At 42.5% G+C, this 27036-nt stretch overlaps 1 protein-coding gene across 9 annotated transcripts in view; it reads right to left on the bottom strand.

The window, feature by feature from the left end:
• Window positions 1–4280: 4280 nt before the first annotated feature.
• Window positions 4281–27036, bottom strand: part of BEND3 (BEN domain containing 3) — a 150184-nt gene continuing 127428 nt past the window's right edge. The window contains exons 1-5 of one of the 9 annotated variants that reach the window (XM_066994446.1): window positions 24368–24446; window positions 18200–18358; window positions 14326–14370; window positions 13637–13860; window positions 4281–8546 (exon numbers count right to left, since the gene is read on the bottom strand). In XM_066994446.1, the coding sequence (XP_066850547.1) occupies window positions 6294–8546; window positions 13637–13860; window positions 14326–14359 (2511 nt within the window). In that variant the 5' untranslated portion in view covers window positions 14360–14370; window positions 18200–18358; window positions 24368–24446 and the 3' untranslated portion in view covers window positions 4281–6293. Of the gene's footprint in view, window positions 8547–12474; window positions 13383–13636; window positions 13861–14325; window positions 14371–18199; window positions 23475–24367; window positions 24488–27036 lie in introns of those variants that run through there. The other 8 variants (XM_066994445.1, XM_066994447.1, XM_066994448.1 and 5 more) reach the window with 8 other exon arrangements.

Raw genomic sequence — 27036 nt, 5'->3', positions numbered from 1 at the left:
CAGGGCTGTTCTATGATTCTGTGGGTAACAACAACGAGAAGCCTACGCCTGCTTGGCATCCAAGATGGGCAGGGAAGCTGCATCACCGAAGGTGGCTGACGTAAGAGAGCACAGGCAGGGCCATTTCTTGAGTTGGACAGAATATGAAAACATCAGGGAAAAACCTTAGGTCTGAACTTTTGGCAGAGCCTAGCAGGAAGTAAAGAAGATGTGTCCTAAGGTGACTGCCACCAAAACCAGGTCTCAATGACAAAGGTAGAAATGGGCCTCCATCATTTAAAATGCTGATCCACTTGTAGTATCAGCGAAGGGGAAAGAAAGGAAGACTTCCTAATGAGTCTCATGATGGGTAAGAGTGCCCTCTTTGGCTTCGGGACTGAGATAGCTGAAGGGAGAACTGTACCAGTTTGCTTCAGAAAAGAAAGCTTCACTCACAGGCAGGGTGACCTCAGAACACAACTATGACAGCAGGAAGGTGAGTAGTTGTTCCGCTTGGCTACACTGATCTGTCCTGGATAAGGTTCTCTATCGATCAGAGATTGATTGGCCTGGTATTGTTGAGCAGGTTGCTCTAGTTCCTACAGCCTTCAAACATTTAGACTGCGAGCTCAAGAAAGGCAAGGCTAGGTTAATGACTGACCTGAGCACCAGGTGGGCAGCTCCAGCGTGAGTTCTGGGAGGTGAAGGAAGAGGCACACCACAGCCACAGTGCCGGACCTGCGGGGTGTTTTTAGACACGGCAGGCTCACAGGTAAATCATACGTTCAGCGCCTATGAAATAACTCATGTTCAACGTGACGGTCAGTCTACAATGGCACACATGGGGGAAAGGAGAGAAAAAGGTGTGGGTGGCAGGGGGAGCAACACAAACCTGAGTGCTGCTGAACCAAAAAAAAAAAAAATCTTCATTTCCAATGCTAGAGCATTCAATGCACATATGGACAAGTACTTCAAGGAGGCCTCATGTTTTTAAATCAAACAAGGAGGAAGCAGGAGAAACAAGGAGCAGCATTGCATGGCATCAGACTCCTAGATTTTATACAAGGGATCAAATCTCAAAGGTACGATGTGATCCCATTGAGTGTCTCAGCCCTGCTGCTGACATGTCTTGGGATCTTCATCCCACAGGAAACATTCGTAGACCTTACCAACGTGCTTCCTTCCATCGTACGCTTTCAGGGATGTATCACTTCAGTTAACTCTTAAGGTAGAGTTTGCCTTCCAGGGAGGTGAGCTTCGTCTCCAAAGCACTAACACATGATGCTACAAAATGCCTCTGGAAACAAAGACAAACTGTTGTTTCACCATAATGAAATTTGGGAAGGAAATTGGGAATGATTATTTGACATTTGTGTGTGTGGGAGAAATATTAATTAGCTGATCTTCCTCCAGTCTTTGACAATCACCATTTGTTTTGCTTACGTCTATTAACACAAATTTTAGGGTGACTGGACACATGATGATTTTGTCCGTTTCTTAACTGAGGGGTTATGCTAGGTTGTTTGTTTGTTTTCAAGGAAAACCTGGTTAAAAAACAAAAACCAACCAGACGAAATCAACCACCACAACCCCACATTTGTTCTATCTGTGTTTATCTTTCTGGATGAGGGGGCTGGGGGGGAGACAGAGCGTACTATTCTCCAAAACAGCTTTATCTCACTCCTATTACAGCTCTTTCCGTCCCATAAGAATTGAAGTCTTTTCAGATCGCTGCTAATGAAAGCAAAGTGCTCAGTGGGGACCATGGCCACATCATGAAACAGATCAGGAAATGGAATAAGCAGTGGCCTGTCCACGTCACAGGTCTTTGCTTATATGCCCACTAACTAGCAGAGACACCACCTGGAAAATGCCAAAAAAATAAGAAGGGATATGCTGGATAAAAATAATACAGCGTAGGGGCTAATCTGTCAGTCGGATGAGGTACAAGGAAAATGTTCTGACTATGATGGGATGTTGATTTTGGTAGGAGGGGTTTGCTTCCAGCGGTGGGACAGCCTTCTGCTGCAGAAGACCACCCCTCACAGCTGCGACAAAGATAACCATGAGAATTGTGTAGCCTGTAAGAAACGTCTCTAAGAAATTAAGACTGGCACTACCAGTGGGAAGTTTATGTGAGTAACTTCTATAATGGAGAAGATCAAGTTTGAAAAGTACTGTAAATATTAAGAGTGTATCTTGACATTTACTAGGACAAGCGATTAGGAAAGACATATAGATGGGGGGGGGGGGGGGGGGGTTCTTTTTCTCAGCCCTTCTTGCCAAAGACAATCCTAAAACAGAATTAAGAGAGGGCACTAAAGCTATTCATTTAAACAACTTCAAGCACATTTAAAGGTGTTTGTTGTGTTTTTTTTTCAGTATGTTACCGAGGTAGGAAACATACCTGCATTCCTGCGTTAGTGCCAACAGAACAGCAGTAACAATGGTTAAAAACAACCACCACCACCCAAAAACAAACAAACAAACGAAAAACTGAAGTCAAACAGAAGAAACGAAGAAATTTTGGCAATGACAGTGATCAAGTTTTTCCTCAGGAAAGTCATAGGCTTGAACCTGCCACCACGCTTGCTCTACCATAGATTTTAAATGCAATCAACTGAAATGTGCATGGCAAGTAAGAACACCTGTTAATTTACGCCACATCCTCAGTACTGGCAAGCTTAAGACATATTGAATTTTTTGGCTGTTTCACATCCCTTTAATCAGTGAAATAAAAGCTAAATAAAATAAATTATCAACAAAACCTGCACATTTCTCTTCTGTGCTTCTTGGGGCTGTAGAATTAATGTTAGCCTCCCGTTCCAGCATGAAATTAGACCTGGTGTGCCTTTGTAGTGTCGAGGACACAACTCTGCTTCTCACTCTTATAACACAGACATCAAACAATAACTGGAAAAAAAAAACAGATTAAATAAAAATCTAGAAATATATTATATATATTAATTTCCTGGAACATGAAACACGGGTGGCTATGATGCATTAAGCATAACAAAGTGGCTGACTTCAAGTAGAGCTCTTCCTCATTTGAAAGCTTGTTAACAGCTGAGTACAGTTAATGGGCAATAAATTAATGTGTACCTGATCTCCCTTTTGACATTTTGTTTTACATCTTTTACAATGCTTCTAAACAAGGTTTAAATCTGTGTGGGCTGGGAAAGACGCAAAAACACGCAGCTAGGAGGTATTACACTTTTTCTTTCAGAAAGCTGTTAGAGGCGAGCTATTCGGTGCTTATCCAAAGGTGATACATTTAAATTATAGGTAGACAGAGACACAATATTCACCTCAGCAGGATCTTCTGACCCAAGAGGCAGAAAGTAACATCCACCTACAGGGAGTTAGTGTGTGTATGTTCCAGACATTTAAGTATCTAGCAATATTCCTACTATTTCGAAAGGGCAAGTTTGCTCTTTTAAACAAAAGAACTCTGAAAGACAGAAAGAAATGGCTGCAGCAAAGCAGGGTATTTTTTCAAGTATGTAGTCAATCTGACTAGCTAAGTTTATCTCAGATCTTAATAACAGACTTTATAGGGAAAAAGTCCTGCTCGTGTAACTGTAGTCAGGCAATCACCAGACAACATTCCTCTTGTATGAAAATAATATAACTTTAATTTATTTACAGGACAGACCAACTGGATGAAGTGGCTGTACTTCAGATGCACTGCAAGGGTGAGCTTTAGTGAGCTACGTCACTACCCATACGTCTGTATTTTCTTGATATCGGTCATAAAGCATACAATCAAACAAATCATGAAAGGTTGTGAACAGTGAGATGAAAGGAATGTACACAGCAATTACACAGAAGTTCAGAGAAAAAACAGTGAGGATCTTTCCATACCCACTTTTGAAAATGCCATTTCAAAAGGTGAAAATCTCTTTTGCACTAATTAGTCTATAAGATAAATGGACTGATTGTGCCTTATCAGGAGAGGGTGATTCAAAATATTCTAAAATATCCACACCTACAGTAAAAGCCAGTATGTCTCAAATTTGCATGCTAGCTAGTAACATCTGTCAATTGTACAAAAGTTTAACATCTATCGACTTCATTTGGGAGCTTCAACATCACTTAGTGGTAAAACATGCATGACATTAAGATAAGAAAATTACAAAGAAAACCTGCACTTCATATTTCTTACCTTCTGGTCAGGCATTAACAACACAAAATTAAGAGGCTGTTGATTATTTTCTGTCAGTTTATGTCTCCCATAAAAGTGCATGTAAAAAAATTCACAGAGGTGCTAGGTAGCATACAATTACAAGAGAAAGTCTTGGTTTCTGATACATTCAATTTGCTAAATTTATGCACTAAAATGAAAGATGCAGACATTGTGGTATCAGTTCTTTATCTTTGGTAAAATGTTTTCATTTTATTATAGCCGTATTTGCTCTGATATCCATTTTGTGCATGGTCTGCTATTATTTAAACCAACAGGAAGCATTTAAATGGATATAAACAGTATCAGTGTATTATTTAGTACATTCATGACTTTCTTCATACATTCTTTGAGAATGTTGCTAGCACATGGGGAAAACGAGGAAATGCTACCATCTATTATGATTTATTCCTGGTTTAACATGATATACTTTTGCTAATACTTGCCATTAGGACAAAATGTTTTGTTTTGCTTTTTAAAGGGAGGGATCAATATGACTCTAAGAACAATAAATTCTAAAAATCCGAAGTAAAAATATCAATTATTTTGTACTTTCTTACAAATGCTAAAATAGAAAATTACACTGGAACAGACTCAGAATTTGATACTATGACCCACCTAAGTAAACAACAAAAAAGGACCACAGAGAACGTCAACAATTGCTCCAAGGTGTTCCAGTGATGGTCAGTAAGCAATCACCGTCCCTACTGACTTAAAAATTCATGTCTGACTCCCTATTTCATTTATTTCAGTATTTAGGGAAAAAAAAAAAAAAAAGAGGAAAACTAGTTTTAAAGCAGTGCTCTCCAGTGACAAATCATACAGCAGAGTCACACTGGGTTCTGGGTGGTCTCTGTTACACTTGAACATATTAATGATGCAAACTTGACTGTATGAACCTAAGTTATACATACACAATTATGTCTCCAAATAGATACTAATTACACTAAATCAATTTTGCGAAGTGAGGGAGCTCAGTACCCCTACACCTGAAAAATCCAGATGGTGCTGCACTGATGCAAACCATGAGTTACATTACCACAGCTCATACGTGGGGACCCTGTAGCATTCAATTCCATCGCAGAACCAATCTCTGCATGTAATCTTTGCAATTTTTATATATTCAATTCATTATTAACGCTGGAAACCTTTGGAATCATGATTTGACAGAGAGTAAGGTCTAAAATTTTTCTAAGTTCTTGTTGCTTATTATGTTGTTGTTGTCGTTGGCATTTTGCAAATGGAGTGGCAAGCAGGCAATGGCAATACATTCCATGGGTATAGGCCTGGGGCTGTGCTGCTGGCTTTACTCGCACAAGCCATCCTTAGTCGTGCCAGCAGTGACACTGAGCAAAAAATAAAACTCACAGGGGCAGGATCAAGCTTGCGGTGTCAACATAAAGAAACATAAAGAAACATTCACATTGTGTCCATGCTCACATCTTAATTCTTCAATAGTTCAATTCTCAGAATGTTTAGAAACAAAACATGGGTAACAGTCAAAAACGGAAATTACATCACTCTGATCCATTCTTTGACACAGTGTTACTACTTTCAGTATCTCAGTATGGTCAAGAACAAAACAAACGTAAAGCTGCAATTACTGCAGAAGTCAAGTCAGACATTCCAATGATTTTCAATGAATATGGCACTTTCAAAAACAACTAGACTAGTAAATTTAAATTAAATTTAAATTTCAAACTCCAAAAGAACTAACATGACTGTTTATAAGTGTAAAATGAAAAACTGCCCCTGAAGAGCACAATGATTTTTTTAAAAAAAAATCTTTATTATTAGAAAGTGATAAAAAAGGAAGATGCAGAAATGGGGAGTGGAATAATACAGTTTCAATACATGTATTTGCACCAGTGAAGGTCGTGCTCTTAACGAGTCATTAATAGCTCTGTCACCGATGACTTGTGATCTTCACCCATGTACAAATGTAGTAAGCCACTTCCCACTGCTGCAGTGCCCACATAGATGCAACACGCATGTTAAAATGCAACAAACTTAGTGCCTAACTGTCCTAGATGCTGAGCAACCCCAGCCCCTGACAGGCCCCTCAGACTAAAACAAAGCATCATCCTGACAATAATTTAGTGGTCAAAGTCTTAGGAATTTCAAGAGCCTATCACTTCTTGGCTTTCTTTGCTTTTTTCAGTATATCACACTTTTTTCTGTTAGGACGCCGGCATCTTTCGTCAATGCTCGGTATACATTCATAATGCCATACTTCTTCCATTTTCTCCACGGGGTAAACCGCTTCCACGTAATGACGGATCAGTCTCAGTCTGATAGGATCAAGCTGTTTTTTGTTACAAGCACCTGAATGGTTGTATTGCAGTCTGAGATTCTCGGGAGTAAAGAGTTCTGGAAAGAGTCTTACAAGGAGCCTGGCAGCAAAGTTTCCAACTGAAAGGCTCTGCTGTACTATCTCTCTCACCTCCTTATCAGACAGCAAATACAGAGAAGGCACAGGGAAGTCTGGGTTAGGAATAACAAGTTCATCGAGTGGTATCTTGCAAAAATCCTTGCTGCTTCTTTCAGGTGGCAGCGGTGGCCCTTCGAACTCTTCTCGAAACCTTTCGGGGTTTATTGCATAGCTGAGAAATTCCCTCCTCTCGGGCCCCGGCACGTGGACCTTCCGCTGCTGCTGGTACGAGCGTCTTTGCTCCGTGTCTCTTCGCCGACACCTCTCGTCAAGCTTCCCAACAAATTCCAACGTCCACACTCTGTCATTCTTTGCCCTCGGGTACAGTATCTGCACGTAATGTCGAATTAATTTAATTCTAGTGGGATCGAGCTGTTTCTTGCCTAAAGACCCACTACAGTTGTATTGCTTCCGTAAGTTTTCATGCGTAAACAGTTCGGGAAATAAGAGAACAAGCAATCGAGAGGCAAAATTGCCTATGGAAAGACTACTTTCATATATGTTTTTAATCTGTTCTTTGTTCAACAGATAATCTGGGACAGGGACATCAAAATCAGGAGGGGGAAAGTCAAGTTTCTCAAAGTCAATGGGCACAAGCCAGATTTTTTTTGAGCGTCTACCGGGTTTTTCGTATTCAAAACTATCTTCCACTTTTATGATGGATACATCATCTGGTAAACTAGAGGAATCGTAACAGTCATCTCTCAACTGATCGCATTCACTTCCATCCATATACGTATTTTCAAGCTCCTCGTTTATTCGCTGAACACACTGCTGCAACCAGGCTTCTTCTTCTTGCACATCTGGAAAGTAAATTTCAGTGTACCTACGGATTATTTGAAGCCGATGAGGATCCAGCAGTTGCTTCCCAGAGTCTCCATAGCAGCTGTACCTTTCAGCTAATTTTCTGTGGTCAAAGAGTTCTGGAAACAACCTATGTAACAAAAAAACAGAAAATTCCCCTGGAGAAGAAGCTTCATCTAAAAATTCATTGAGATCCTGAGCATCCAGAATGTAATCTGAGGCAATGATGCTACTCCTGTCCAAGGACAAAGCTTCTTCCTGCTCTTTATCGTCAATAAAATGAGAGGATTCTACCTGCTCAGTATCATAAAAACTAGACGATTGCACACTCTGCTGACTATTTTCCATCTCCCTTTGAGCCCAAAATCTATTGAAAAAATCATTGACTTGAGGCAAACACTCCACCTGCCAGACAGCTGTATTCTTCACAGAAGGATAACAAACTTCCACATAGTTACGGATAAGCTGCAGATGAAGAGATTCAAGTTTCCTTTTGTTAAGAAAGCCACACGCGCTGCAGTTTCTGTTGAACTCGTCGTCGCTGAAGAGCTCTGGGAAGAGCTGCACTAGTAACCGGCAAGCCAGGTCTCCCCCTGACGTGCTTTGATCCATGATCTGTTTGAGCTCTGCAGAAGTCAGCGTGTACTCGGGGGGAGGCTTGAAATCTGCAACGGACTCCACCGGACTGACTTGCTTTTTAATTCTGCTCACCTCCAGAGACAGCAGGTCAACTTTACTGTGAAGTTGAGTCATATTGGAATTGAGGGTGTTCAGCGTGTAGAACATTTTCTGTATCAAAGAATATATATTTGGGTCAGACTCTACAGCAGCAGCTGCTGCGGCGATGGCTGCAGCAGAGTCCCTCTTGCGCTGGTCATTCAGAGTCCGAAGATGCGAGGGACTGCTGGGATTGATTTTTTCGTACAGGTCGTAAGAGGCAAACTGCTCCGCTCCTGCGGGGTTCTTCTTCTCTGTAATTTTGTGTGAGATGCCATAGAGAGGTTTCTTGTAAGACGAAGTGGTTATGTCACTGAAGGGTTCTTCTTCACAGAGCCACGTTATATTAGGATTCTTGTTCTTGCTCGGCTGCTCTGTATTTACCTGAGTGGGCGAGCCAGCGTCTCTGTTCTTCATGTTTGAATTGCAGCCCTTTGAATGAACAAATATTGTATTAGTAAGACTGCCTTAGAAATACTACCTATAGACATGTGCCCCTTAAGCAGGCACTGTTACATGAAAATTATTTGTTGTTACACATATCAAATTAATAAACTCACTAGAAAAATACATCAACAAAAATAAGGTAAAGTCTTATTTGTTTGTCTTTTTCATTTTCTCTTGTCTCATGGCTTTCACCATAAGATATAAATTCAACTATAATCCTTAGCACTCTTTACCCACAGAGCTCTAAATACTCTCCCAAATTAAGTATCATTATGCTCCACCTTGTGCATGAGAATCTTGAGCTGTAGAGGACTTGGGTGGCAACAAGTCAGCAGGAGAGCCAAGAATAGAATCTAGATTTTCTGACTCCTCGTCCTGTGACCTTGCCACTGCCTCCACCACCTACATTTAATGTTTCTAGCACTCTCTTTAGGTTAGCTTTTGAAAATAACATAAAGGCTACACCACAAAGACACCAAAATTATTATTATTCTCTTCTTTCTGATGTGAAAAGTTTATACTGTGTTTTTCTTTGTTGTTGTTGTTGTCTGTCTTATCTTTATAATGGTGTACAACTCTTAAAAAGTTCTAAGAATGTAATTTTTAAAAATATTTTATTGAAATAATATTTTTTTTTAAAGTTAGGATTATCTTGATATTGACTTTTTAAAAAGGGAAGCTTAATTAAGACCTCTATTTCTGAAAGGCAGAGAAATTTAGATTCATGGCTTTACAATTTTCAAAACAGTTTATATAAAAAACAGGAGTCAGCTCTTAAGAAATTCATGTTCTTGATCATTTCTAACTCTACCTCACTGTTTGAAATCTGAAGCAAGCATTTTCATCAACTCACAGTAAATATGCAGGGCTTGGGGATTTATTTTTTTTTCAAACAGATGATATTGCAAATAATTCTTATGAAGTTAAGTAGATACAACATAATCAAAATTCACCATACAGAATCCAAACATGAGAAAACATTCACAGATTTTAGAAAAGACTGTACTAAAACATTTTGGCTTGGCTTGTTCCGCAGAACATTAATTAGATTTTAAAAAATACAGAATTTGCATTCAAGTATTAAAACGAATGGAACACAGACTTGAGGTCTGAGCTGAGAGCCATGAACAATTTGAAATGCTAGCAAAGACCCCACTACATCCTACAATGAGGAACTCGAATTAATGTTCCTTTCTGAAAAACAGAACCGTGACACCCACAAAATTAGCCCGGTCCCTATGTGTCCTCATACTTCGCATCTGCCTACTCCAGAGACAAACTGAATCTAATTACTTTTCAATTTCTAAAGCAATGCATGCTCAAACAGAACAAGCTGTTTTTCACTCCAAGATTAGGAACCAGCAAACCCAATGAAATTGGAGTTGCGGTTCCAAATTCTGCTCTCATTCACATCGTACAGCCCTACACATGAAAATTCGTGTGTGCACTCAGAGATGTGTGGATGGACAGATGGCAAATGAAAGCGTAACATAAAGGCAATGCATTTCTCGGTGCACACAATCCTTAGCAGCGGTGGTGCTTAGGACACCTGACTTTTCAGGTCCCATTTGGAAGACTGTAGATCACATTTGTTATGGGGACAGCAAGAAGCCAGAATTGGGGTACCCCACCACCAGCACCTCAAGTGTGGCTTTTACCCCAGCAAGAGGTACGATATACCCCACTGAAATCAGGTCGCTGTGACTTATACCAAAACACAAGAGGCTGACAGATCCAAATTGCTCCCAGCTAATCGTAGGCTCCTACTCTGGCCCTGCAGTCAGCACAGATGCCCTGTGCTTGTCAGTGGAGAAAGAGAGGCATTTCCAGATGGTAAGTTAGCTCTCCCAAGCGGACATCACCTGAAAGCAGGTCATGACAATCTCCTCGGACAATAGGGACCCACGGGCTGTTCTGCTGCCTAGTCAGACACCCAGGCTGAGCTACAAACTTCTTTAACCATTTTGGATCAAAAGAACAAAACAGAATTCCAATTCTGGAGAATATACTTCTTTGATACCAAGTGAAATCTGTTACCTAAGCAGCTAGCTTTTTCTGCTAGCATTCCTGTTTACAGAGAATATTCCAAATATTCACTCACAGAGCATGATTCATTCAGACCCTTTACTAAATAGCTTGCCAAGGTCACCAACAGTCTGTTAGCTCACTTCAGAACTCCTGCTGCCTTTTTTTTTTTCTTATTTAATTATACAATAAATCTAGGCAATGTGAGGGTACCTTCTATTACTGCACACCCCATACACAGAGCCAGGATAAAGCGATATTGGAATGTGTATTAACCAGCACACATTTGTTGACTGCAGTATCTTATGGCACTTTGACAGTGAATATTCTGAAAGGCTGCGTTCTCGGATCTGGATGCGGTGCTCTGGAGCAAAAGCTGCATTCATGCCAAGAACCACGGCCGACCTCTGCTGCGACGGCTGCAGAACTCCTGCCCTTTCACTAAGGCAGCTCGCAACGTTTGGATCTGGCTGCGGGAGGGATTTGGGTATCTGCATTTCAGAAGCACACAGTCAGCGTTCGGCTAACAGATGACAACACATTTGGGCCTACGTTTAAGCCTTTCCTATTTCAGAAGCAGTCTCATCGTCCTTCCCTTTTGCTTTCAATTATTGTGTCTTTATACAGTTTCTATCTGGGAACAGCACTATTCACAGCATAAATATGGGGCTTTTCTTCAACTCTCCAATTACCCTAGTATTTAATATTTTAAATTAACTGTCTGTAATTTTTAAAGACACTGATCTTTAGTGCCTTCAGTGTCTTTACTGCATTTCAGATAATACCACTTCCATTTAAGATGATCAGTTTTAATGTACGGTCAAAAAACAACCAAAGAAATTTTTTTATAAGATTCAATATAGATAATATTGTGCTGTTTTATACATCACATTTGCATAGCAAATTTTTGTTTTATATACGTTCTTTGAAAATGTCCAAAATGCAGCATTTTGGTAAACACTGACCAATATAATTCATTATGAAATAATCTCTCACATTATCTCTTGAAGTCCTAAGCCAAGTTTTAAAAGTTGTTTAGCTATTGCTCTCCTCACTGTTAAAGTCCAGGTAATTTATGAGCTTTATCACACTTTATAAACAAAGTCCCAATATCTGTAAAAACAGAGAACATAATACTCTAGCATACAAATAAAGAAGAATAAATATATTTGAGCAAGAAAAGTATTTTTAAAATCTATCAAATCCATAAGAATTTGGAAATGTCTTCTGCATTTTTTTAATTTATATTCTCCTACTTGGGATTTTTTAAAATTATTTTTAAGGAATTTAGGGAAAAATATTTTCTGATTTTGAAATGACAATCAGAATGATTATAAAAAAGTTTAATGTCTTCTCATAGGAAGTCATTCGGTAATATAATCACCAACCCAATAGAATAATTATATAACATAAAAAGTACAGCTCTAATTATATCCTATACAGATGCCTATGTGATATGTAGTAAAAATACACTACAAGCACAATATTCTCCAAAATATCTTGTTATCTGTTTAAACAGAAATAGTTAATGTCATCAACTGAAACAAAATATTGGTACTAGAAAAGCAGTGCACTTTAAAAACATTGTTAGCATTGAGGACTATTTCTGGTTGTTAATTTAAGTAAACATGCTGATTCACTGAGGTCAGTCAAGAATGATTTTTCATCATTGTTACTGGGTCACTTTCTGATACAATAAATCCAAGGTTATAATTCATTTCAAACAAATTTTTAAAATGTATTAAAGGCAAACAGTGAAATACAAAGAAAGCAGAGTTCAGAGACCATTATGCAGCTCTTTAAAGATTTCTATTGTAAGTAAAATAATTGCAAAAAGTAAAAGAGAAAGGAAAAAAGAAAGAAACGGTGTTATAAGATTAAAACCTACCTACCACAGGAACTCAGGAATAAAAACAGAGCCCCAAGAAGTTACAGAGATGACAGTCAAGAAAAACAAATATGAAGAGCTATGGCTAGAAAGGAGAAATGAAATGCACAAACACAACACAGAGTAACTGGCTAAGTAGCAGAACAGCAGAAAAGGATATGTGCATTAGAGTAGGTCATAAACTAAATATAACCCGGGGCTTGAAGTTATTCAAAAGAGGATGAATTTGAATCTAGGTTATTTTAATAAAGTGCTGAGTGTGAAAAACAGGAGGTCATTATACTGTTCCAGAGGGTGTTAGGAGAGATTTGACTATCCAACACTGACCACTACCCTTCTGGGAATCTCAAAGAGAACAACAAAAATATAAGGTGACTCCTGAAGAAGAGCTGAAGAGACAGAATTTTAGTCTAGAAAAGGAAGGGCCAAGGGTGGACGGCATCACACCAGTTTTCCCACGTGCAGAAGACTTTTTTTTAGGAACAGATGGTCACTGCTCTCCCTACCGGAAAGAACAAGGACAAAGAGAAACCTGCTCAGTTTCAACAAAGATTAATGAAAACGTCTCCAATCACTAGGGAGGTGAAACACTAGAAGGCGATAACTGAAGAGATTTGGAATCTCCTTCACTGGCTGGACAAACGTCTGGATTGTCACAACTGGGATGCTGAAGAAGTTGTAATACATTCCATTCTTGGTATGCTGAAGTCTTCTGCATCCCTGAATTTTTACTGTTCAAGTAATACATAAAGTTATGCTCGTCTCACTGACATCTGTGTCACGGAAAGAAGAGAGTTACAGCCCTGATGCTACCACTGAGGATCCAGCTGAAGGACTGTGTGACATGAGAGGGACTGTACTCAGAGTCATACTCAGTCAATCCAAATCCCTAGCTGCTCCTACGTTCTCTGAAAAACAACAAAAATATACTTCAAATGAATGAATTAACCTGTAAATGTATTTCATAGATACGATTGCTCCCACGTTAAGAAATGCCCAGACAAGTATTGTTTGTGAACTGGGTCAAGATCAGCCATATTTGACTCAAACTCATTATTAATGCAAATCTAGTTAAATGACTTGCATTTTGCTTATAACAGCAATGAATTTAGCCTATAAAATATGAACAGAAAAATCACACAGTCATGTATAGAGAAGTCACCTCTTGTGTAAAGCGTCTTTTCTTCACACTGGGTAAGACATCTTGCTGGCTCCCTGAACCATCACAACCAAGTGAGGTCTGTTTCCGTTTGTTGGAATCCTGTAGGCAAGTAACTGCGCCATCCAGTGAGTGTTTCTCAGAAGATCTGGATGTTACCGAGCAGTCTAGAGCTTCATCTTCATTTTCTGTTTCTACTTTCACAATATTTTTTTTAGGAATTTTTACTGGAAAAAGAGAAGGTTTAGAAAGATAAAGCACTCTCTCCAGAAAACCATGACAGCCTTAATACAATCTTTTGTGTTTTGTTTCTTTTTATGAAAATGTGTTTTGAAGAACATCATTTTTTTTTATGACTTGCACAATAAGTGTATGCTGAGGCCACCCCAAAGTCAAGCTTTTATTATGCTAGGAACCAAACAGTCATCCAGTAAATGACAGTTTCTTCCCCGAAGAAGAGTCTAAAGTATAAACAAATAAAGTTACAGTAGGAAGATATTTTGGAGGGGGAGGAAGGATGTAGAGCAGAAAATATAATGAGTAAAAAAGATAATGGTGTATTTTAGATAGCTTTTCAAAAACCATTAAATTAATTTGTACTGATCCAAGTGCATTCGTTGTCAGGTTACACGGTTTCCATTCAACAACTGTTTTTGCCTGATTGCAAGTTACACAGTGGTACAATATTTTACCTTCGTCATCATCAGTGATTTCAGCTGAATTCATCTTCTATCTCACTAAAAAACAAAACAAAAATACAAAACCAGGTATCAGCATCTTTGGAATCCGGACACACCTACATCTATTTTGGTAATTACTTTTACTCCACAGCCATTGGGCGTTAACAGCCCATGGATACGGACTTTTGCAGTAACTAGGGATTTTCAGTAAATTTCATTGCCAGCCATAGACCTGTCAACACGTGAACTCTGCCGCAGACAACACACGATGGCTAGGAAGTCATTTAAAACAACGTGTGATTTTCCGGTATTGAGAAAGTTGTTTTAACCCTCTTTATAAAGTATCTTGGCAGCACAGAAATGAAAGTTATCTGTGTTGAATTCTCCATCCTGTACTAAGTTACCACTTCTTATTACAGTCAAATGTTTTCATGCAGTCATTGTGGGTGACCCAAAGTCATCGCATAAGTAAAACTCATCATAAAGCGGAATATACGTATGCTGGGATAAGTTTTCACTTTAAAATCGTTGATCTTCTGATACAGATTGCATTAATCGGAACTGAGCAATCTGTAGATCTGCAGTAACTACCTTTTTTCTTACTGTAAGCCAACAGCCTTTAAATAATATAAGAATGTTTTGTGGGTTTTTTTGTAAGGAAAAGCAAATAATCTGTCTTATCCTAGCATGATTTTAGCATTACTTCTCATATGCAAGACTCAGTTTTATTTCTGTTTCCTTGAAAACTAATTTGGATAATTACTCGGGATAAACATCAGTCTGTGGACATGTTCCCAAAAGATATTCTAAGTCTTTCGGAGATCTGCAAAGCAAACAACCTGAGAGCTCCCTGGCCCTCAGGAGGTACACACACAGCTGCAACCTGACACTCTCAACTGGTAAACTGGTGACTGGAAAACTGTCACACACCACTCACGCTCATCTACGCCCAGCCTTATGTTTACTTGGCCGGATTATTATTACTTTACAATTTCCACAGTTAGATTCCTTCTTCGTACAGTTTTATTTCAACTGTTTGTGTCTATCCTTTAACCAAGGCCTGAAATTTGTCGGTATTACTAGGAAGAGAGGCTTGTTTCTAGCTGGAGCAGGTGAATAAAAGCAAACAATCCATCAAAAGTGTACACACAGCCTATGAGTGAGAATTACAATGAAATCTAAATGAGAGATTTGAGTAAGGAGGGGGAAGACGGTATGTTTTAGGAAAAAAAACACTTTCCCTTATTTTCAAATAGTGTTGAATACTTTAAAAAAAATAACCTCACAATATTGTTAAAAAAATAAAAACATTTGAATATTGAGTAGCTGTGAATTTATTTTTTCTTTGTCACCCACGGATGGCTGTTAATGGTAAGCATGAGATCACATTCAGAGTAAGGTTTTGTATGACTGCACCACAACAGGTAGCACACATCCAAACAAAAGATGCATGAAGTTAAAATCTGCTCATCCTGGGCCACTCCAGAAACCCAAATATCCTCCGACACACTCGTCTTCAACATGGCCCTTACATACAGCCTTGTAAAGGGCATCCTTAAGAGGATAACGTGAGATTGTCTTCATCTCATCACCAGAAAAAGTATCCCTCAGCTGTACACGGAGCTACTATAAACCCCTCAGATACCTCCTCCTACCTGCCATAATCCCCTCTTTTGGGACTTGCATTTATGAATTGATCCACACACAAATTACGCCAGCCTAACAGTACTAAAATCACTTTGCTTAAATTTCTACAAGTTCTGTAGGGGCCCACACCAACTGCTGAACCACCGGGTAAGAACGGGTGAGGACTAATACCCAGCCTTACTAGCTTAATAGTATTTACGAATTTAGACACAGCCACTGAAGTCCTGTATGAAAAATCCTAAGAAAACATTGTATTTTGTACAGCACCATCAAAAAGCTATGTTGGACTTTAAGAAAAGCACATTATACTAGCAGTTCATGTTTTGCCCTGATATCCGAGATACACTGACATTCAATTTCCAGACCTTCCGTCCACTGCATCAGGCTTAGCTCCAAGGGACGTGGTACAAAACCAAAATGGGGAAGCGCCCAAGAACTGTGAGACACAATCTTTTATATGAGGGCCTAAGGTGAAAGCAAGCAAACCAGCTGCTGCTACTGCCGAGTGCTCTACGACAGAAATCAAACCGCTCAGGTCTTCCAGCCGAATCCTGGACAGCTCTATCAGAGCAGATCACTGCTAGCTGGTGTACTGGTAAACACAGAGCCAGAAGAACAGAATATAAAAGCGGGGGCGGGGGGAACAACACAAAATACTTAGGAGAGGATATATGGAAATGTATTTGTCTTGTAACTATTGCTACTGCTGCTATCCAAAAAGGAAGAATGCTTTAGGAGAATACTAAGAAAATAGAAGCAAATTGTAACGAGAAGATAAATGAGGCTCTGAATAATCACTGTTTAAAACTGCAAAAAAGTGAAAACTGAAGCAAAGCGCATACCCTGGTTAACTGTTAACTTTCTAAAGGACACAACATCGGGCAGGCCAAGCTATCCCCAACTCAGGTCAAATAATATTAAGTCAGAACGTTTTGTTCCATGTATTTGAAACGTAGTGCTACTACTTGAAGCTTTTTTTTTATTTGAAAACTGCCAGAATGAAAATAAAAGCAGATAGTAAAGAAGTGTCAGATTGGATGAACCCAGGAAATACTGGACTTCGTATTTCAGCTCTTGGGTGTCAAACAAAGCATGAGCTCCAACCTCTTCCTTTTTGGGATCCCTAGTAATCTCTCTCCTATCTGTTTTCCTATCTTCTGTGGTATTTGTAAGAACTCAGGTATTATGAGAAAATTAAGCACACGCAGCAACTTCTGTTGAGAGACAGGAGTCAGCTGCCCCTGTAGTTTCCTGCCACGCAGTCCCATCTGCTCCCCCTGCCAGGCATGGCTGCTCACCCCACCTCCACTGAGCTCTTTCAGCTCGATAAACTGACAGAAAATAATTCACTTCTTTTTGTGCTGGGTTACTTGTCTCCTAATTCAGAGAAGAAACGGGGCAGGCAAGCAATCAGGCCAGGCTCCGATCAGCACGGTCATGCTGGGACACCGCCGGGCTTGCATCTTGTGAAATGGGGGCCTGGACGCAGGGGTCCAAATCATGCCAACACCTGCAGGAGCGGGCACCTTAACAGCCAGATCTTGATGCTAACGAAGTCGACTGGAGCTGGCTATGCACATGTATGTCTAAATTTTTGCTGAAACTTCTCATATTTCCACCTAAACTGACCAAAAAAAATCACATTTTATGAATTATGAACATAAACCCAAAAGTTCAAGTTTTAGAGTTTTGCCTGTAAATATTGAAATTAGTGAATTATTTTAGGAGCCTTTCCTGTGTGTCCATCTTGTATAAAGAGTTCATTTCCAAAGAATTTGCGAACCTTTTAGAAACACCTAACGCAACAGGCTCAGAATAGGTAAACTGACACATTCTTTTTTATGCTTACGGTAAAACACTCTGAAAGAATAACTCTTATAACCCTGGTGATGGATCGTGCACCTCCAAACACTAAAGACGAAGCGAACAGCCAGTGCTCTCACTTTCTCTCCCAAAGAGACCGCTACTGATTAGAGGCAGTCTGTTTCTAGTACAGCCATTAGCTAAACCTACCTCACGTAGGATGGACAGGGAGATGTGTAGCACCTGGACAAATTCAACACCCAGGGAAGAAGAGGTAAATGGACCCTATCCCCAGAACGTGAACAACAGATCATTAGACTTTGCTGCCTACGTTTTGTCTGTTTGAAAACTCTCAACAACAATACGCAGTTTGTAACTTCCATGTGATCAGCGTCCCCAAAAGAAATACCTTCCTGACTTATCAGCAGGCACTCACCTTCCCGTCTAAACTGATAGCTACCAGTGCTGGTACTGCAGGTACGTGTACCTCTGGGTGACAGCGAGGAGGCATGAAGTGCAGCCTGCGTGGTGCCAGCCCTCACCTGGGAAGAAGACACAGGCGTTCCCTCTGTCCTCTAGGCTCACCCTTACAATTCTGAAATGGTTAAAAAAGATGAACCAAAAAGGAGTCTTCTTAAGGTAAGAAGCTTTGTTTAAAGCTTTGTTTTTCTAACAGAAGTGAATAGATTTGAAATGATTTGAAAAAACAACACTATTCTTTTTAACCTAACGTATGATGAGCTTATTTGCAGGGAACTGATCTGATAGATAGCACTGTGCCCTCCTGTTCCGCGTTCAGGCTACTTCAAATACATTAAACACGCATTAGTCTAACTCTAGACACCAGTCTAAGCATTTGATTTGTGATCTTGAGACTTGCAGCAAGATCCCGAAATCCCACTCAGCTACCAGCTGAACCTGAAGGTGTTTACAGCTTCTAGATACCAGGTTTCTGCTGAGATTGCTACACAAGGAGCTACTCTGCATCTGGCCTACTGCCTGAGACTCAACAGCCGTTTTCAGAATGCGCTTGGTACTTCAGGGCTCTCGCAGAGGACGGTCATAAATAAGCACGGGGTATTTATGGTTAAAGAGCTATTTGGGAGCTAGAAAACCTGTGGGGCTGCTTGTTTGTTTACTTTCCTGCTCTTGATTTTGCAGCAGAGACAAGGCTGCAGGTCCCCAAATCCTAGAAGAGCGGTCTCACCACCGGGCGACGGGCACGCTGGAGGGCAGGTGGGACGGGGAACAGAAGGCTGGGGTGCGAGGGCGCTGGGAATGAGGAGGGGTCCCAGCACACCTCGGCTGTCACTATTGCCCAAATCCCCCTCCCACAGATCCTGCCCTCCCTTCTCAACAGATTAGACATGGGAAAGGGAGAGCTCAATGAAGGGAAAGCACAATCCCTGCTCCCACTCACATCACTCAGGCACATGCCTCTATTTCAAGGACTTCCCAGGTTATGACACTTAATTGTGTTGCACCATTTTGGTAACAACATCAAACATTCAGACGAAAATACCCATTGCTAATAGAAAAGCTCAACACATAGCTCCGTGCTGCAAGTTCCAGAGCTTGGAAAAATGCCTTATAAAAAAGAGGTTTGGGAATGTTTACGCTCCCCCGTGCATTTAGTGCTAACTACTACCCTGCTGCTGCTGTTGCAAATAGAGCAAAAAATGTGATCCACCTGTCAAAAATGTGCCTCCTGAAATATGCATAGAAGCCTTAAGGATTTAAAACACTTAGGTACAAAAGATTTATGAATAAGGGAGCAAACTGCAAATCATGCTCCAAATGTATTTCAGACTCATGTCATCTCGTATGCTACAATGCACAATGTGTAATGCTACTTTAAAAAGTAGCACAAAAGCTTACTTAGTTACCGATAATAACTTAGGTTACTTAGATATTGATAATTGATACAAAAGCAAATTGAATCATAAGCCTAACTTAAATCATCCCATGATGGACATTCTCCTCCTATTTATACCTAACAATTACTAATTAGTTGGCCGTGGAATATGTTTTTCCTACTTGTCTTGTGAACAAAATGCAAAGGGAAAAGATCGCGCTGATAATACAGGATCAAGGCAGTTCTCCGAGATCTTGCTGATAATTCAAGATCAAGGCAGTTCTCTGCCCTTGCAATCATTCTTGAAGGAAGCCTGATTGATCACTTTTAAGCACTGACTTAAAAAACAAAAGCAGAACAAAAACAAGAACAGGAAAAATATTGTTCCTCTACTGTTTGTAACTAAAAGGTAACTCTTTACAAACACCCACATCCAGTGTAGTAATTTCTGACAACTGGGGAAAAAAATGTAGCGTAAAAAACATGTAGGAAAGGATAAAAGTGCTCAGATGCGGTATGCAATTTTGATTACATACCACAAAATTAAAATGAGTCTTAATTATCTTAACTAGTATACTCTAATATAATAAGAATTTGTTATCAGTTTTATAGAAGTTTTCTATTCCTAATTTTAAATGCTTGCAAAACATTGTACTGTTCGATTCATTAATGCATGGTAAATGTGTAGATGCTGCTTCTTGAACGCACATGATCCTACTAACTATTTTAGTATCCCATGTGGGTTGGAAGGAATGTCTCTATTTCCTCATTATATGTTATTATTAATAACAATTAATAATGTAACAGGTTTTTTTAGACATTGTGTATTGTGAGACGTTTATTCCTTTTATTGCCTCATGGTGGTACATTGCTTCACACAAAAAACTCAGGCTTCAGTGAGAAGTATTCTACTTGAGTTTTGTTTGTGTCTGAAGATGTGAATTGTTGTTTACACTTTGGTCAAAAGATCTGACACAGTGTTTGCTAGCAACACTAAGAATGTGTTTAAAGCCTACGTGGAATACACCGTTCAATTTCTTTGCTTTCGGCATGCAGTGAAAGGTAGAACACTCCTCTTAACAGGCAGGTAGCCTAGTAAAGTTAAAGGATGCAAATGCCGAAAAAGCTGATAGTCTAAGGAGATAACACTGGCTAAATTTTACAAGATCAGTACACTGAAATGCTGTTATTTTGCTTTGTTTTTTAACAGAAATTAAAAAAAAAAAAAAAGAAGTAGCTCCTTCTCTTACACATGCCTCCCTGCAACACAACTTTATCACAAGATAACAATGCTCCGTAATTACCTTGTGGTTTACCTGAAGCCAACCAAAACTGCTGTGTGTATACTCATCTTTTGCAAGGGACAGCGATTACTCATGAGACAGTAAAGAGCCTGAGGTCCTGCTCCTTGTCTCGGGGTTTCTGCCTGCACTTCACGTGAAGCACGTGTTGGGGAAAACAATTCAAAACCTCACAACCCAAAAACAAAGACGCAGACAGACTGGAGAGCAGCCAAAGGCAGGCCGCAAAGATGATCAAAGAGCTGAAGACCCTGCCCCATGGGGAAAGGCAGAAGGAGTTTTCGTTTTATCCACCCTGCAGAAGGCTCGGGGGGGACTCATCACAGCTTTCTAGTAAAGGGTGGCTACAAAGAGGCCAGAGGCACTCTCTACCCAAGGAGCCACACAGAGAGGATGAGGGGCAATGGGTACAGGCAGCTCTGGCAGAGGTTTTGTCTCACTGGGAGAGGTTTTGTCTCACTGGGAGAGGTTTTGTCTTGCTGTAAGATATTTTTTACAGAGGAACACATTTCCCAGAGACATGGTGGAGTCCTCTTAACCGAAGGTTTTCATGGCACAACTGGACAGGGTGCTGGATAATTTCACCTAGGCTCCCTTTTCCAGTGAAGGTTGGACCCGACGATCTTTCAAGGTCCCTTCTAACCCGTGCTGTCCTGTGGCTCAAAAACACAGAAAGCGGCTGATCCTTCCACAGGGAAGCCCGTGGTCTTGGAAGCAGGCGCGGGCAGGGTGTGAGGGGAGAGCGCTCTGACAGCCCGCTGACAGCAGATGTACTGTCCGTCATGTCTCAGAACGAGCCCTGCCCACCTCTCTGAAATGACCAGAGCAAGCACCTGCTCCTAAGGGGGGCTCCTCCAGCCCTTCCAGTCCCAGGAGAGACTGTCCAAAGTGCCTTTCTCCCTTCTGCTGCGTCGTGGGACCAGACCTGAATGACTGAAAACTCTGGGTCTGGCCTGGGAGCCCAGTCAGTCACAGCTCCTACTTCCTACCCGCACCGCTGGGTTCGGTAATTTCACTATTACAATTATCCTTTGGGTACATTTGATTCCTTCGACTTCTAAAAATCCAATGCCACCCAAATTCAATTTAACAGAATCACACATGAATACCACTCCAAAAACTGAGCCCTCGAGTGCACTTACTAGAGGCAATGTTTGCTTCCTGCTCAGGGGGTCAGTGACTTGACTGGAAATCTTGCAGAATATTGACAAGGCCTTCTCAAACACAACAAAACAAACATTTTTTTCTGGGCTTTCTGGAATTTTCACTAATGTTTTTATTTCCTTTCTGAATATCCTCCTGTTGCTGAAAACCTCACCAGCATCCTCATTTGCCCGAAGTTCAGAATAAGTAACTGGAGAAGGTCACTGTCAGCATACTACCACCTGAAACACCTTCACTTACTGATGCCAAGTTACACCTAAAGCTACTGCAACAAACAGATAAGAAAAAAAGAAAGAAATCTGTATTGTTCGCTCTGAATGTCTGACTGTGCTTTGTATGCATTCAGTCAAGTCTCCTTAGAAATTATGACTTTTTTTCTGAAAAGGAATTTTGAAAAGGCATGGGAAGTCACTTGAGCAGGTAGCAGGTTGAAGATGCAAGTCTGACACCCTAAACTGAGTCAATTAAAATATATATACCATCTGATTTCAAATAGTCCACTCATCTTAAAGAAACCATGGAATAAGAACATTGCTTCAGTTACCTGAACAAACGGCAAAATGCACACAGAGAATATAAAGAATACTTAGAGCAGATGGTTTCTATTCTGTCAGTTTTGTGATAGTAGGGGTGCTGATAGTGACCCCAAAATGAAGGTTTTCAATAAAATGTATTCTTGATATCCTATACTTACAGAAGAAACACGAAGTGCCTTAGAAAACAATATTCCAGCATTACAATCATGTTCCAACTAAAAATGCAACCACAACAAGTTTTAAAACCATGAAAAAAATATCTGTAAAAGAACGAGCAGCTGCTGCTGGAAGCTTTGCCCTTATGGACAATAAAATCCCTATACTTAACATAGTTTGAAAACCTCCTTTGCTGCCCAGTAGAGGAGGACAGGAAGCTTCAGGTCCCCACTGAAGCCAATCTGCAACGACGGCACTTTGCCAACAGGGCAACATTTTGCTCTTACAGGGCATGCTCTCAAGTTGGGGCTTTTTTGTGTTTCATTTTAAACTGCGTGCACAGATGCAGTTCAAAAGTGATAATAAGAGAATCAGTGCACAGTTTTCCTACGTGGTGCCTGAAGATGAAATTTTCTCCTCGTCTCCTGTGTACTTTCTCTAATGCCAACCTCAGTGGTCGGTGTAGTGCTAACCCAGGTTATTTCCAGCATTAACATGCTAGTTTGGTTTCTCCTCTTTTAGATCTGTGCGAAGCAGCCCGTTTTCCTCCCCCCTTATCTTCATGTTTTACTTCAGAATACCGCCCTATCCGATCCCCAAACGCTTCAAACCCCCTCTTTAAGATGATAATAAAGTTAGTAAGTCATTTTTATGCACTGGCTTGACCCAAGCCACGAAAACACCTGGTAAAAAAAAATAAAAAATAAATAAAAATAATCACACTGCGTGGCTGCCTGATGCTGGGAGGGGCGGTGTTTGGGGGGGAGGGGCGTTTAATGAGGGGATGTTTAATGAGGGGGTGCTTAACGGGGGGGTGTTGTTTTGCGAGGGGATGTTTAGTAAAGGGTTGTTTTATGAGGGGGTGTTTAGTGAGGGGGTGCTTAATGACGGGGTATTTGAGGGGGGGGGCGTTTAATGAGGGGATATTTAATGAGGGGGCGCTTAACGGAGGGGTGTTGTTTTCTGAGGGGCCGTTGTTTTATGAGGGGGTGTTTAGCGAGGGGGTGCTTAACGAGCGGGTGCTTAATGACGGGGGCTATCTGACGGGGGCCGTTTAACGGCGGGCCGAGGCTGCCACGTGGTCGCGCGTGAGGCGCCGTGAGGCGCGGCCCCGCCCCGAGGCGGGGGCTGCGGCTGGGGCCGCCCCGCACGCGGCGGCCGGGGCCGCTTCCGCGGTGGGAGCCGCGCTCCGCGGGCGGGCAGGCGGGCGGGCGGCGGCGCTTCCGGTCCGAGCGCCCCGCGCGGGCGGGTCCATGCGGCCGGTGGGGCGGGGGGGGGGCGGGGGGCAGCGAGGTGAGGCGGAGGTGCCGCCGCGGCCGCCCCGCGCTGTCTCTTTCTCTCCCCCCCCCCCCCCCCCTTCCCCGCTTCACGCACGCAGATGGAGGCGCCCCGCGGCCTCGCGGCGCTATGGCAACGGTGCGGGCGGCGAACAAAGGGCCCGCGCCCGCCGCACCGACACCCACTTGGGGGGGGGGGGGGGGTGAAGGGGGAGGGGGTGCGCGCGGCCGTGAGGGGGGGGGGGGGGGGCGCGTTCCCGCAGCCTCCCTCTCCCCGCTCCCGGCTCGTTCCCCCCGGGGCCGTGCGGGACTTACCTCAGCGCGGCGTGGCGTGTCGCGGCGTGGGGGCGGGCGGGCGGCCGGAGAAGGTCCCGCCGCTCGAGCGCCCGCCTTTCTCCCCGACCCACCGCCCCCCCCCCCCCGTCCTCCCCCCCCCACCACCACCACCACACACACACCACGCGCACCACACACACCCCCGCGGGCCCCCAGCCCCCCGCCCGGCTCCCTTTGTGTGCGAGGGTCCGCGCGCTGCGCTCTCGCGTGACGTGACGGGACCGTGTGTCATTTCCGCACAAGGACACCGGGCCCCGAGCCGCCGCGGCCAGCGCCACCCGCCGCCCCGGGGCAGGGGCAGAGGGGGAGGGGCGCGGCGCTATCACCCCCCCCCCCTACACACACACACACCTTCCTTAACCCCCCCCCACTCCGCCCCTAGACGGGGACGCGCAGGGAGACCCCGCGTGCGCGCCCCCGCGCCGCGCGTCCCCGCCGCCGGGGGTTGGGGGGGGGGGGGCTCGCCCACGCGCGAGCACGTGGCCCCCGCGCGGCCGTTGGGCGGCCGTTGGGCGGCCGTTAGCCCGCGCTGCCTGCCCCTCACGGCGTGACGGGACCGGGCTCGGCTCGCCCCCCCCCCCACACACACACCGCACACCCACGGCACGCCGGTTAAAAAAATAAAAATCCACGGTTAAAGATAAATAAATAAATAAAAATCCACGTATCTCTATAAAGTCCAGTTGTGCGCTTCGCGTGTGGGGACGCGGGTCGGCGGCGTGCCAGCGCTGACAGCTCCTCGTGGCGGGGCTCCCTGCACAACGGACTTAATCTGGGGACATGAAATAGCTCCGTTTTTTTGTAAAATCACACAGCTTGCCTTGTAATCGCCTCACCTTCTCCAGAGCTGAGGCTAAAGGTGTTACTTTATTAAAAATAAAAGCCGAGGATGGGTCCTGCCTTCATGAAGGGCGAAGGATTCCAGCATAAAGAACCACTAAACAGAAGTATCAAGGCAACTGAATGTGTAGGCAAAACACCTTTGCTGTAAACTTTGCAGATAAACCTTTTGTTATCTGTGACACTGCATTTCACTCTAACAAGCCAACTTTTTTTTTTTTTCTTCTAGTAAGAGCACATATAAAAACATGCAAGTCAAGCAACTGAGAAACAACTTTCCAGGAAAAAAAAATCTCAGATAAATCTGCTGCCCCCGTTCAGCAGTAGATATTTCCAGTTTCCTTCAGACTGAGCAATATGAGGAGTGGATTTTTAAAAAATGTTTCAGGTTTTAGGTGTTTCCGTTAGAAACGGTTCTCTAAAATTTCATTCTCCCATTTATGTGGTTATTCTTCTAAATTTGGAATTTTGGGCTCTTGGCATGTTCGCAGTGTCATACTCGGTGAATAATCCTACCAGACAATAGTTTGTTGATTTTAACTTTGGCTGCTCTTTTTATTATTGTTATTAATAGGCAACTGTTTTGAAGGAGCCCTTAAAAGCAGGAACTACCAACTTTAAAACTACTCTGGTGGATGGCTTGAATGAAGGATACATTTTGTTACCAAGACAAGCGTTCGACCGCTAGCAATTCTTTTACTCCTTAGAGATGAAGAGCACTTCCCAGGAACTTTTCTGAGTCTGTTAGCACTATGAAGTTTACGGTATGATTTGCCCTCTGCCTTTATCGTAAAGCTAACTGAAGGTTTACTTAAAGGGTATAACGTTCTAACACCTGGCCCAGCTGCTAAGTAGCGCTGCATCCCAGTTGGCTTTTACTCAAATCCTTTACTTAGTGGGATTAAGCAAAGGCAACCATAAGGCCAGAGCATGCCAAACGAATCCCAAACTCAATTTCAGAGCCCTTGAGAAAATACATGCCAGTTTGAACTCCACCTCATTTCTGCTCTATAGTGCTGGCCCCAGGCATTGTAGCTACCAGGGACCCAAGCCCAGGAGGAGACCTGAAGGGCCTCAGCTAAGCATAAAGAAACACGAGCATATTGTTGCGATAACAGCATTCACTGAAAAGGGAGCAAGCCAAGTTGTCTCCAGGCAATGCAGGCAGCAAGCTTAGATTGTCTTCCCAGCTAGACAACTCCCATTTTCTTCACCATTTGAACTTGTGCTGCACAACTCATTCACTCAAATGTTCATTTTTCACCCTTCATGCCTTTGGCTCAAAAGCCACTCCGTGACACTGCGGCAATCTCTGGAAAATTCCAGGTCACCGAGGCAGGAAGCTCTGGTGCTCCAACAGGAGAACTCATCTGGAGAAAATCACCATTACTCTTGAGTGCAAACAATGGGACATTTCTCACCCGACCAAACTGCAACGAGACTTCAGCCATCAACACCACAAAAAACGTGAAAGCTGAAAACACCATTTGTGGTTGTGCAGAGTTTCACAAGGGTGACTGTGAAGGGTCCTTAGCAGTTTACCTTTAGAAGTTGTCGGGTGCCAGGCCCTCACCCTGGGGAGCCCCATCTCTGTGTCAGCTCAGGGGATCTTCTCGGCTCGAGATCCCCCGACAGCGGTGAAACTGGCGGTGGTCATTGCTGCGGCAGGGGCCCAGCATGCTGAAGGGTGTGGCGTGGTACGGCAACGTGGAATGAAAGAGTGATCCCAAACTCAGAGGCCTCTTTGCTTCCTCTGCCGCATACATTCAGCATAAGCGAGGACCCAAGCCGAAGCCTTCAGCAGGGCT

Source organism: Anser cygnoides, chromosome 3 (genome assembly GCF_040182565.1).
Source record: "Anser cygnoides isolate HZ-2024a breed goose chromosome 3, Taihu_goose_T2T_genome, whole genome shotgun sequence".
NCBI lineage: Eukaryota > Metazoa > Chordata > Aves > Anseriformes > Anatidae > Anser > Anser cygnoides.
The sequence above is the reverse complement of the archived record's forward strand: the minus strand, read 5'-3'. Positions and strand labels throughout refer to the sequence as shown.